This window comes from Ambystoma mexicanum, chromosome 1q (assembly GCF_040938575.1).
Source record: "Ambystoma mexicanum isolate Mex_15411 chromosome 1q, UKY_AmexF1_1, whole genome shotgun sequence".
Lineage (NCBI taxonomy): Eukaryota > Metazoa > Chordata > Amphibia > Caudata > Ambystomatidae > Ambystoma > Ambystoma mexicanum.
Window position 1 is genome coordinate 224,218,882 of NC_090922.1, and position 14,195 is coordinate 224,233,076.

Consider the following 14,195-nt stretch of genomic DNA (forward strand, 5'->3'; position numbering starts at 1 on the left):
TATCCAATGGCATTGTTGCCAGTACAAATGTTACTTAGACACAGTACAATATCGAACGACTATGCATTCCATTACATTTTAGACACAAAGAAATATTGCTTCACGGATGTACATGAAATTAACATAAGGAGACCACTATGATTTCCCCAAATTGCGAGTCATGTTTAGAATTGCAAGACTACATTCGTTTGGCATTGATAGATCAAAGTTATGACAATATAGGAGACAACCATGAAATGGTAGTGGCCTAAGAGACATCACAACTAGAGTACACTTACTCGTTACTTGGATTGCAAGGGCGAACTGTTGCTCGTATTTCATGCATAAGCACCATCATAATCCTCAACATGGTCTGTGTGACGCAGGCTGCCCTGAAGTCTGGCAGCTTGGTAACACATTGCGGCCGTGTCTCGCCTTCCGATATGTAGGACAAGCATCCATAGTTTTCTCGGCAGCAGCAGTTCTCCTCCTTGGTTGGCATTAGTGCGCACCGATTGCAGGTACACAAGGTGGAAACGCCGTCCATGCAACTGGGCTCAGGCTCTTGATCTGTTGAATCGTCCTCCCAACTGTCGTCCAAAGCCCCATTGTTTGCGTATCTTTCTCTTTCGAGTAATTCCGCCTCGTGCTGGTAGAGCTGTATTGTTGCCATTATAGTACAAAATAAATATGGATAGTAATGGTACTCACGGAATCTGTTCTCACGGAATACAAGCAACAAAGGTAGCTGACCAGAGCACAGAAACGAGGCACGGAATACTCAAAAAAAGACAGTGAAACAATTGGAAAAGCAAATTTGATGTTGTCTGATGAGAAGCGGTCTGTTTATACTTATTGAAGTAAGAGGCGTCCTGCCATTTCCATGGAGACACGTCATTAGCTGAAGCACAGAGAATGTTGACACGAGACGTGCATTGGCGTTGTGAATGCGTCTAGTGATCTCAGCCCCAGGGACGGGTGATATGATTTAGTGCCGCCAGGGCAGTCCCGCTTGGGTGATTCGCCAACGGATAAGATTATCACAAGATGGCCGCGCCCTGCTGCCTGATTTTGCATGTGTACAAAAGAGGAAAACTACGGTAAGGCGCATAGGAAATGTCTGTACGATCGATAAACGTATTCTTAAAAACACATGCCCGAAGCCTCGGGACAATAATATTTCTGAGCGCACTATTCCTTTAATCTGCCTTGCCAGGGCCCTTCATAAGGCTTTCCTTGGACCCAAAACCCTCTTCCTATACTAATCTAATCCCCAAGATAAATACAGTCTTGTGCAAAAAGAAATGGTACAAAGTGGGTCTAAACTGCAACTCTGTCTCAGCATGGGTATTATAGTTCTCTTACATATACAGTTATATGCCGGATAAAAGAAAAGAAAATGGCCCATGGTTTCCAATGACAATGAACAAAAGGAGCACCAGCCACTATCAGCCCTAAACCCCTTCTAATTACAGAAAAGTAAATCGAGTTTAATGAGATTAAATCTCATTAACACCAAACTCGTACATCATGCCATTTGTGGGCACCATTCCAGGTAGTGTACTGGGAAAGGAGATTGTGGAATGTGCCCTATTTGTAGGGTTCCCAAATCCTTATTTCTTGGAGCCTATTGGAGGAAGAGTGCCTTGGCTTTGCAGGCTTTATCTAGTAAGTTTAGCTTCTCAAACCAGTGAGGGGCGATGATTGACTTAAAGGCGATTAACACATGGGTTATTCAGTGTGTTTTATTGCCACGGCACCCACAGCTGTAACATATCTGAAACTATTTCTCTTGAGAAAGTTGTGTGTGGATTAACCCAAGTCGAAACTCAAAACAATGGCAGAGCCCTAAACACTGATCCTCAAAAGCCAGAGATGAGTTCATAAATACTGCCAATGTTTTGTCCCCCTGTGGTAGCGATAGCACCTGAAAGAGTGGAGAAGGAGGAGACTAACACAAAGGCAGCATGATTGCTGGCATAAACTTTAATTTAATTACAATAAAGAGGAAACCTATCTCTCCCTAAATTTAAGAGGGGTTTCCCTGCCTCAACTAAGGGACTAAGGATTCGGTCAGAATGTCCAAGTAAATGAAGAGTCCACTGTTTGTGTGTCAAAATGCCTACTTCTGTCCCCAACACTTGTAACTAATACTAAAGAGGTAGTGGATCTTCTTGGTCCACAAAAATGGCTTCTTCCGGAGAATTGAATATAGTAAAGGACTTCCTTACCTAGGTCTCAGGTCCGCTTCAAGGTACAAAGATCCAGTTTGTGATTCTGTAAAGTTCTCAATTCCAACTCAAAAAGTAAAGTTCCAACTCAAACATCATTCCGCATTGCTCCTAGTTTTCTTTACTAGTGGGGTCCTGGAGGATTTCTCCCTTCTCCAGGTGTCTTGTTCTCAATACTATCACAGTGCCATGGGAATAACTCCCTTCCCCAGGCCTTTTTCTGCTTGGCTTCACGGTACACAAAACCAGGGGTATGGCTTCCTTCCACTTATCTCTCTTGGTTTCACAGTGGACAATATCAGGGGGTATGGCTTACTTCCCCTGATCTCTCTTGGCTTCCCAGTACACAATACCAGGTGGTATGGCTTCCTTCCCTTGATCTTTCTTAGGTTGCAGTTTCACTGTAGAAGGGGGAATCACTCCCTTCTTCAAGCCCTTCCCAGGCTCTTTGTCACAGTTCACAAAGGTTGGGGGAATAACTCCCTTCCCAGGCTCTTTCTCACAGTTCACGAAGGCTGGACGAATGACTCCCTTCCCCAGGCCCTTGCCAGCCTTATTTTGGGTGTGGTTCCCAGACCCTTGTTGGCGACCTGGTTTACTTCCTTGCTGAATACTGCTACGAGGACGAATGATTGTGCTGCTCTTCCTATGAGAGTACGGGTCCCAGAACCATGTTGGCAGACCTGGTTTACTTTCTTGCCAGTTACTGCACCAAGGAAGAGTGGCTGTGATGACCTCTTTCTTCCATTGCGGGTCCCAGACCCTTCTCTCCTCTTTATATAGACCTGGTTCTCTACCCTGCCAGGTACTATTGTATCTCAGATTAAATAAAGCAGTCTCCAAGGTTATGTATGTGTCCCCAACCCTGGTTTCTGAGCTTCTCTTGCCCTCCTATCTTCCCCTAACAGCCCTTGTACCCTTTGGATACCTGTCGGGTCTTGTTGGCCGGTTGTAAGCACTTCTGTTGCAATTGCTCAGCTTCTTGCATGCTCTCTCTGCTCGTGCTAATACAGCAGCGGCTCTGCAGCATTTGGTGCTGGGTGGGTGGCGAGTCTCTCAACGAATGTGTGGTCTGATAGCTCTGCTCTGTTGGACTTCTGTTCTTCTAGCTCTCCGTCGGTCAGGGTACTGCAGACTGGGTAGGAATGCCTATTCCCCCATTCTCGCGTCCTGGTCAGCAGCTTCCTCTCTGCTCCCTGCTGGACATACTCCAGGCTTGCAGATCCAACTCTTTGCTTGTTTTTCCCGCTTCTTTTTTGCATTGGTTTTGGCCAATCAAACTCTTGAAACACTTCACTGCTCCATAGCGTTCGGAGGATTGCTCTTCATCCTCCGCCCCTCCTTGTCATCCCAGTATTTCACTGAGAGCTCTCTCTAAGGTGTAGCTGACTCTTCTTCGTCTCAGTACTGCTACTATTATGTACATGACAGATGTACATGGGATGGCAAGGTAAAGGAGAGTTAGGGGAGGGGGATTGATGGGAAGTATACCACGTTCACCCTGGATAGTCATCCCTAGTCCCATAGGGGGAGGGGTCCCTCCCCATGAGATCCTCCCACTGACTACCACCTCGAGGTGGACCATCTGGTTGCGGCCTCATGAGAAGTGGGTTCACTCTAGGGAAGAAGGGATGACATCCAAGGATTTGTCACACAGCTTTCTAAAAAAATATTTTCAATCATTTGTAATGTGTGATGAGTCTGTCCCAAAAATGCTGCCTCCTTATACCCCGATCGTGTGAAGCTTAGCTTCATAGACCTTAATCAACAGCAACAGTGGTTGGGATTTTATAAAAAAAATGGACTAAAACGGAAAAGCACGACTGTGACCTGGGACATTTGCACTGCTTGCTTCTCTATGTGTGCCTTGCCACCATTCCCCGATGAGAAGCATATCCAAGATAGTCAAAAATGTACTTTTTCTAAAGGGACTCTGCTCACTCTGTAAACATACAACTGATGACGATCTTTCCCCATCACCAATATGTATGTTGACAATTGGGTCTATGGACAAGGAATGTGTTTGACAGATCATACATCTACCTTGTATGTTGCTTATGGAATATGCTTCTTGTGTATTATTACTTTTCCTTTGACACATATTTTGTGTTGCCTTTTTCATGTATGTTTAGCATTCATAAATTGTGTAGGAAATGGGAACATACCTCCTCTTTGACGAGTCCAGGAGAAGCAGCAGAAGTGGTAAAAGGGTGGCTGTTAATGTCATTTTCTGTTGCGTTGAATTGTTCTGCATCCTAGATGTGACAAATCAGAGTGAATTTTTATGGACAAAGAATTACAATAATTGCTTTATCTGCACAATTGTAAAACAAAATCATTATGCAAGACTGTTTGCGGCCTCTCTGTGGGAAACCAATATTCTGGAGAGTTGAAAGAGCAGGAACAGGGATAGTGTATCAACAATTACTAGAAAATTAGTTTGCGCCTGCCAATGACAAAAGGTGTAAAGTCACCACAGCACTCGTAAAACACCTTATTTTTCTTGTGTACCACCATCTGACAGACTTGCAGGGCATGCATCGAATGATGAAAGGGAAAAGGGAACCCAGGTCAAATTGAGTGCTAAATAATGGACAGAAAGCCTTTTTGTATAGACATGTTGGCCAGGAATACAAGGAGTGACATTCTTCAATTATGGGCAAGGCAATAAAGACCTGTCCCGTATCTGCTACAGTCAATGCGATACCTGAGGACACTTTGGCTTAGTTGAAGTTGTGGTTGGTAGATGTTTGGAAGATTATAATGGTAATCAAGCAATTTACTTTTTATTTTTTTATTTTTTGTTTAAAGTTGGACAGTTTAACAATAGATGGCGGACTGTTTCTTGGTTGTCCGGGATTTTGCACAGTCTGCAGCTTGTGTGATTAGCTTGACTTCTTATCGCTAGGATCTCTCTAGTATGTAAGATTATGCCGAGCTCTTAAGAAGGTTTTTTGGAGTTTTTTGTCCGGGAATTTAGTGCAGTAAGCCAAAGGGCTTTTTAGTTTGTTATATGTTGGTGTCATGACACGCACGGCATGGAAACTATGGAGGCAATGGAAGAAGGGCTGATTCCATTCTACACCCGGCGGTCTAGTCCTTGCACGTCATGAAGCATTCAAATAGGCGTCACACACGGTAGTCGAGGTGTTACAACCTTGCTTTTACGCTAGGTTCTCATGCTGTGTATTCTCCGCACTTGCTCCGCCTGTGCCTCCTCTTGTTTTTCCTACTTGACCGCCCGCTTGTGCTGCTCGCTCGGTTCCGAGTCTCTCCCCATCCGGCTCGGCTTCCTGTATTCCCGCCCATCTCGAGCAGCCTCTTTCCCTCTTGCTTGGCTCAAGTATTTTCCTTTGTTCCTCCTGTCCTGTTTGCTTCCAGTTCGCGTGCTGCTGTCTTGGTACGCTCTTTTCCCTCTGCAGCCTTCAGCTCTCCCTCTTCTACCCTCGGTGCAATATGCTTCCTGACCACCGCTCCTGTTACCCAGGCTGAAACTCTTCCTTCCAACGCCAGTATTGCCTTCTGGGAATCAGAGTCCACTCTTCTCACTACAACGGCAAACCTTCCTGTCAAAGCATCTGTAGTGCTGTCAACATCCTAGCACACCAGGGTTTTTTAGCTACGCTTTTCCCTGGTTTTAGGGGCAGGCTCCCTGAGGGCCCCCTTTGCCTAGCTGTCTGCCAGCTGGCAAGGTGGCCTCCGGTGGAGCTCGTCCTAAACTCAGTAAGAAAGGACTGGACCACTGGAGAGAAAGAAGAGCCATTCATACGGACAGTTCCTCTGAAGAACCCAGTACAGGTGAGGAGGGAACTAAAGAGGGCATTTATCAAGTACACAATATTTAATCGCATGACAGTTGGTGGAAGATGTTTCAAGAGCTTGTTCGCCACTGCCTTTTTACCTGTGGAAATCCATTCATAATTTTTAAGCTTTTGGATCACTCTTTGTGGGTTGACTATGAGGTCATCTGCAGTGCATGGCAAGTTTTCCAATGTATTCTTTGCTGGTCAGCCCAGTTGCGTGGTACTTGACATTTTGTCAATTTGAGCTTGTTTACTTTTTACACCCACATGCACCGTTTTTGCTCACAAGTGCATTCTTTTATTTTGAGCAAGTTCATTTGCCTGGTAATTGAGCAAGAAATACTTTCTCCGTCCGTCCAACCTCTGGTTCTTCACTCTGTGGCCATTTCCCCAAAACAACTGGTCCCAAAATGTGCAACTGTCTGTTGAAGGATTTGTTGCCATTTCCCAAAGGAAAAACCCAGAGAGGATTATTTTTAGCTCAATAATGGTAACAGGCTTGAAGAGGCTGCTTCTAGATGCCAAAATATTTTTACCTATTTTTAAGACTTTGCAGACTCATGGGATGTCTTGACTGCAAGATAGATTACCAAAACATTCTCTTGGCAAGCAAGAGTCTGATGTCTTCTTTGCTGTATGGTTTGTGCATTGATACTTGAATTATGTCAGAATTTGGAATCCTCCATGCGTGAGGGTCTATTATTTGATAGAGCCCACCAAAAATAAAATATATTTAGTTAGGAGAGATGTATAAATATGCAACCTTCCCCCCTAATGGAATTCATGCCTTCAAGATGAAGCAGTAATCTGGAGCAAGGAGTATTGTTTGTACTAGTCAGTAGTGACTCTTGTACTGCTAGTCCTTCGTTTCACTTCCACGATTCAACCTGCCACCATCCAATACCTCCCTTTATGCCCATTAACCTCCCAGGGCACCACTATACCTTCCATTCTGGTCTCCATTTTGCTCGTCAAAAGCACAACCTATTATGTGTCAGCCGATGTGCAGCTGTCTCTTCTGTTTTGTACTTTGCGCCAAAGGTCTGTAGACTCCAATCCATGGTGCTTTTATTATCTTCAAAAGCAAATTTATACTCTACTCATATCTTGATGATTCATGCTACCCTCAAACCATCCTTTCTTCAGCCCTCAGCACTTTAATCAATCAAGAACCAACCCTTGCTGCTGCAAAAGGAGGTTGTTGGGTAACTGCCACTACACACTACATGATACATTACTGTAACTCTAGTCAAGCCAAAATGTGTTTATTTTGGATACCTCAAGATCCATAAAACTTGAAATATGCAAAATGTTGTTGAAATCAGCCTTGGTTATGGGTAAAAGGAAGGTAAGAACCAGTTCTCCTCCACAGATGCATAGAAAACAGAAACCAGACCCCAGAGATACTTTAGGAGACCCTCTGAAAGAGCCCTGCCACCAAGATCGAGACATTGTAGCACCAGTAAGAGATGGGCCAAGTATAAATCGACCCAATAGAAGTCTGTTGTAAAAGCCGGTAGAAGGGGACCTGCAGAGATCATTGACCCTGGCCCACAGGGACCCCCGAAGTGAAGTATCCCAAACAACCTGCTAACACTTGACCCACAGATAAGTTCTCACAGTCGTGGTTCCCAAAAGTTCACGAAGGCCAAAACAACCCAGCAAATGCAGCTCTTTGTTTACAGATGCTGTTTACAGGTTCCGGTCACCCAGGATTGGAACCCTGACCCAAAGGGTACCATAAACACATAACCAATTTCTTAAGCATAAGCGCCTAGATACCTCTGGGTTTTGTGAGCTATATAAATAAATAAATACAAATAAAAGACGATCCCTTAAGGCCCAAAAGAAGAACAATCACCCTTCCTTAGAGTGGGACCCATCAGCCAAAAGTAGAAGCAATGGTGAAGATGGCTCCATTCGGACAGAAGAATCCTAGGAAGTAGGTTCTAGTGGCTCAAAGGAAAAGGAGAGGTAGCCCACCAGCAGAATGCAGTCCCACAAAGAATTAGTGAGTGGACCAGGCCTGCTATACTTGTCAAGACATGATATGTCCAGGGTCTAGCCCACTTTGGGAGACCTACACTTTCGTGGAATGTGATTTCGCCGATTATTTTGCACTTTCCCTTTCCGCAAAATGCATATGGTAGGTGGGGGTAAGGTATATATACATATAGGGGTAGGGATAGTAAAGGGTGGTGTGTGGGGTCTCCCGCCACATTTTGTCTTTAAAAAAAGTGCACACCTTGGTAAAGTAATTTGGCTAAATTGTAGGTCGGAAAACAATTTGGGGCAAACATTCATTGAACCATTGCTCATTTAAATCAGACTAGGAATCCACCAATGTTCTAAAAGGGGGAGGGACGGGGCCTCTCACAGAACTATAAGAATGGCGAGGGTTGCCCAGAAGAAGGGAGACACTTGGAAGAGAAACATCCTCCAATCCAGCCATATACAAAGGAGAAAAACCTGGGGGAGAGATCTTGGCATCAAAGAATTCAGGCTACACAGGGAGACGGCAGAAGAGGGAACTCTGGAGGAGACACTATGTGAAGGCTGAACACCCTTGATTACAAGGGACCCTCTGCAAGCTGCACCAAGACAACGACAAGACGGCTTGTACAAACTTTAGAGCCAATGGGGAAAGCATCTAATTTCAAGATAGAGAAAGGGATTTAGTCAGGGACCAGACAAGAAGCTGGAAACCGGGAATGGAAAGCCAAAGCCTCGCCATGGAGGGAATTAGAGGGTGAGAAACCATACCCAACAACAGTGACCGAGAGGCACAGGTTGGCCCGTAGCTGGAAGAAAAGCATAATATCGTCTGCCCGAAAAGGACCAAAAGAAGGTGAGGGAGGAATACCTATCAAACTGCAGGTAGCAGGAGAAGTCCAGGAGGGACCTGACACATTGTAAGTCAGGAAGCTATGCATTTAGCAGAATGCTCTACTGATGGAGCCACAGTTGGGTTTGATACACGGCTCAATGCTTCAGTAACAGATGGGAGTGCTGCACCCCGTGATATAAAGGAAGGAAACTAGAAGCTTTCCAAGGTCTGGACAGGGGCCTCCAGGGAAGCGAGAAACAGAGGGACTGACTGGCTGAAGGTCTGAGACACAGTGACCCTTTGACCTGGGAGGTTTAGGGGGAGCTCCTTATTCAAGACACAGAGAAGTAGGCAACCAGAGACCGGAGAAAGTGCTGACCATTTGGTTGAGAACAGAGAGGCCTAGGAAATGGCCAGGCTGAGTATGCAGTCTGAGAGACTTTCTACAGAACTATTTGGAAGTTTGTTAATTTATGTATGGACTTTGGGAAAAAGCTCAAGAAAAGAGGATAACTTCTCTTGGACAGTACAAGAGCAGACCTTGGAACCCGTGAACGAGTTAAGATACTTAGGGGTGACATTGAACAAAGATGGTAAAGAAAATCCGATGTGCGAAAGCTTGCTGAAGAAACTGCATCTTTTGATAACACAGACTCGAGTTCTATCTAATAATTATGGACGTTTTCCAGTCTTGATATTCTATAGGATGAAAGTAATCCCAAGTATAACCTACGGCGCCGAAGCAATGCCTTACATTCCGGCTAACTTCTGGCTGAGACTGGAAGGTTTATACTGGAGAAAAGTACTGAACCTGCCACAATCATTACCAGCGGTTTTACTCAGGAGAGAGCTAACACTTCAATCGCTGAGCTCTGTTGTAGCACGGAACAAACTCTTGCTTTATAGAAAAACTCTTTTGCCATCTCCACCACTCATTTTGAAGGTAATTGAGCAGGAAATCCAGGCAGGAATGTGTAAGATGCTACAAAGCTGTGTGACAAAGAATAAAAAATACTTAGCCTGGGTGGGCAGCACCTTAGACAAACTCATTACCAATCCAGAAAAAGTAAAGAAGTGCATGAAGGAGAGAGACTGGATTCAAACTTTAGATGAAGCATATGCCTCAAAGCTGACCCATGATTGGTCAGTTAATCCCGCAAAAGTTAACGGTACAAGAACCTATCTGTTAAAATGTCTGTGCAGGAAGCTCTGACAAAATGTTATGCACATTCGTCTGAACATCCTATATACCAAGGAAATATTAGCCAGACGGAAACAATCTAACTCCAGCTCCTGTCAGTTCTGCGCACATCCATAAACAATCTAAACACTTAAACACCTTTTATTAAGATGCCAAGGAGTGGTCACCATGCGTTCCCTTCACTTGGGCCGTCTCTAACAATTTACTCTGCTACGACGAAGAGGAACGTTGGAACAGCTTGATGAGTGGGGAAAAACCTTGATGGACTATCGCTGTAGTGTTTTTTTTTTTTTTAAAAGCCTGGGCTTATTTAAAAGCCCAGCTTCTCTTGCACTGACAAAAGGAAAAAAAATAATTTTAGGACATTTGCTGAGGCTGGCCCGATTAGGCTCATCCCTGAGAAAAGACATGGATGTAGCCCTCTCCTGCTCCTCCTTTTTCTCCTTTCTTTGTCTTCTTTTCTCTTTCCTCCCGCTCCACCTTCATCTGGGAATCTTGTAAAAATTGTCTTTAACACAATTGAATCAAGAAAAAAAAACAAGTTTGTTAATTTATGGATGGATTTATAAAGGCTAGGATTTGGATATTTGTTTTGACTACTCACTTGAACATTTGTTTATTAGATATTGGGAGCCTCAGCTCAGGACTTCTGAAGTGTAGGTTGGAATTCTGTTGGCCATCATTGGGATCTTTTGGTTTTAGAACATGGGTCTCAATTATACACTAAAACTTTTAAGCAAAGGACACTGATACAAAAGAGGAAGAAAGATACAGGCTTATTTTGGTTATTCTGACCCATGCCCTTAGTTGCTAGGATTTGTGTTATATGACTACTAGACTCTAGTGATATTAATAAAGATTGTTGGTGAACCACAACATTAAGTCCAGTTTCTCAATGCTCTGCCTACCCCAGCATGGGAGTCCCAATACAGCCAACGAGAGGCACCATGTAGAAGAGAACAGACCAGGAAGCATGCACAGTAAGTAAACATCAAAACCATGGCTAAAATGAGACCAGCTAGTATGGCTAAACGTGGTCTAAAAAATCATCAGCAGTTTCCGATGCCAAAATCCCCAAGCAGGTAAGTAAACCTGCAAAGCCCAGCACATCTCAAGCAGGACTGAGCTAGGGTCAGTGGGCCTCATTACGACCCTGGCGGAAATCGCGGTGCAAAATGCACCATGGAGCACGGCGGAAAGCTGCCGATAGCGCCATGGGGGTTGGCGGATTTTCCGCCCCATTCCGACCTTGGCGGGGCGGTAAATCCCCATCCCCCATTTTACCCTTCCCCATTCCCATTTTTGCCCCATAGGGTATAATGGGAGTGGGGAAGGCGTTAATTACGCCACCGTAAAATACGGTGGCGTAATTAACTACAAGGTCCCGTAGCGCCATGGATTTCTCCGCCCGGAAAAACCAGGCGGAAAACGCTCCATGGCGCTACGGGAACTCGTAGTAGGGCGGACGGGTCCGCCGCGAATAACGCTGGCGTAAACCCACTCCGCCAGGGTCGTAATGAGGCCCAGTGTCTCCTCTAGAATGGGGGTCTGCTGTAGCACCGACTTTGGCTAATCTATATGTTGAAACAATAGAGATACATGTTATTCTGTCTGACTGTAACCCCTACAAGAAATATATAAAATTCTGGAAAAGGTTCATTGATGATATTTTGATGATATGGGTCAGTGATTTGTTGAACTTTGAATCTTTTATACTTTGGCTGAATACACAAAATCTTTTTTTGCAATTTACCAAAACTGTAAGCTGTGATGCTATTAATTTTTTGGACTTAACCATCTTTGTTAACAGAGAAGAATTAATACTTCAGGTAAAACCATTCCACAAGAATACTGACAAAAACTCGATGTTATTGTACTCGAGTTTTCACCCACAACATACGAGACAAAATCTGCCTTTTGGTCAATTCTTACGCATGAAGAGAAACAGTACTGCAAAAAAAGATTTTGTGGAAGAAGCTGAAAACTTGAAACAAAATGTGTTCCAGAGGTGCTACCCGAAAAAAGTGGTTAAGAATGCGTATAAAAGAGCCTCCAATAACAATAGAGATGCCAATCTGTAATATAGAGAGAAAAAAGCCAATGATGACAAGATTGTATTTGTGAGTACATATAACCCATTGTCAAATGAAATATCCAAGATTGTGAGACGCAATTGGCATGTGTTGGAAAAGGGTGAATGTCCATTATCTACACCTAAATGTGCATTCCGAAGAAGTAGGAATTTAAAAGAACTAACGACCAGAAATGATGTATCTGCAAAACTGAGCGCACAATCCACATTAACAGAAAGCTGGGGTAGGGGCGTGGCTAGGCAGCCATGGAGTAGGCTGTGTTCTCCGTGAGCTCCGTGATCCGGCGAGTTCATCTGACGAAGAAATGAACATTTCATTCACCTACTGCAACTTTAAACATAGGAAAAGGCGTGTGAAGGCACGGCGCACAATGAGAGCAGACTGGCGCTAGGAGTAACAGAATGATACATTGTTTCCTGAAACCAGCCGCGAGATGAGAGCTAAAATGGCGGCAACCAAGAACAAAGGGATCCTGTAGGGTGCATCCCTGCAGTGAAGTAGCAGGCCCAGCAGACGGCTACAGTTGCGAAACACCAAACAGGTTGATAGCCTGCACGGATCGGGCGGCTGCGAGGAACGAGAAGCCTTAGCAGCCGTAGGGGAGAGCTCCGGGCATTGAGAGGGTGCACCGGGCGTGTGCTGCTGCTGGAGCAGGAAGGGCCCGCAAGGACAGCTGAGACGTGCCCGTTGGCACGGAACACTTGGAAGCAGTGCCGGCGGATGGTGTGTGCGACGGGCGGCGCTGAAAGCAAGAGAAGCGGCCGGGCCCTGCAGCATGCAGAGCCGCCACAGCAAAGTATAAGCGCGGTGACCCGCGGAGCGGGTGGGATGCGCTTGGGGCGGGCGTCGCCCCCACGAACACTGTGCCATTGAGTGCCTGGGGACTGTGTGAGCGCCGGGCAGCGATGGATGCAGGAGGAGCGGCCGGGCCCTGCAGCACGCAGAGCCGCCGCAGCAGAGTGTATAGGCAGTGCCCGCAGAGCGGGTTGAATGCAATTAGGGCGGGTGTCGCCCCCACGAACACCGTTCCACTAGGCTCTGCAGAGCCAACTAACACGAGGAGGGCTGCCGCTGTATTGGCAGACTGCGGACAGGCCCGCGATCGGGTGGTGACATAAGTGAAAGACCGGGGGTGTGCAGGGCGCATAAAAGGAGACTGATATTGAAGTTTGATCAGTTGCAGGAGCACGACCTGGCGGGCTGCACATGACATGAGCAGCAGAGCACTGTTGTACCCCTTGATGCTGCACAAAAAGGGCATAGAAGATGAATCAATGGCCAGTGCGTGAGTGTGCGTAACACAGCCTCAGAGGCACACCCAAACCCTGCTTCCATTACATGTGTGCCAAAGAGAAGTGTAAGTGGAGAACAAACGTGGGGGGATATAATCCACCCAAGAAGCTATTTCACGCGCCACAGTATAACAAAGTGCAGGATAGCAACCCCAATGACCGAGAGAACCGGAAGTGTCACAACAGCGGCGCATGGTCGAAGCCAAACACGTGAGGAGGGTAGCACCATGTCGGTTAAATGGCTAAGAGCCAAGACCAAACAGCCTACAATGGAGGTCTTCACAAAAGCGCAGAGGACCCCTACAACATCAGCAGAAAGCACGGATGCGACCCCTGCGGAAGACACCCCGGAAGGAGATAAGCATCAGATCCTGGCGGCCATAACGGAGATGAGCACCAAATGGGGCTCAGCAATGGCGGACCTGCGGACAGCCCTAGAGAACAAAATTGATGCGGTAGGATCTGAACTTACCCTGCTACGGCAAGATGTCAGTGCGCTGGCAGAGAGAACGAGTGGCCTGGAAAGTGCGGTGAAGACCAACACGGAGGTCAGCGCGAATAACGCAAAAGAGGTGCACATGCTAAAACAACAGGTTGCTAATCCCGAAAATCGTGTGGAAGAAGCGGAAGGAAGGGCGAGAAGAAATAACATATGGGTGGTTGGCCTGCCGGAGGGAGAGGAAGGCCAGGACCCCACAAACTATGTGGAGAACATGATCCTGCAGGAGATAGGAGCAGATAAACTCTCACAGGGGTTTACGGTGGAGCG

General features: G+C 45.8%; 1 protein-coding gene across 2 annotated transcripts in view; it reads right to left on the bottom strand.

The window, feature by feature from the left end:
• The window catches only part of LOC138526876 (uncharacterized), a 1,504,711-nt gene that overhangs the window by 147,632 nt on the left and 1,342,884 nt on the right, over positions 1 to 14,195 (bottom strand). For both annotated transcript variants that reach the window (XM_069637661.1, XM_069637652.1), the window contains one exon: positions 4,376 to 4,465. In XM_069637661.1, coding sequence (XP_069493762.1) covers positions 4,376 to 4,465 — 90 coding nt within the window. The remainder of the gene's footprint in view (positions 1 to 4,375; positions 4,466 to 14,195) is intronic.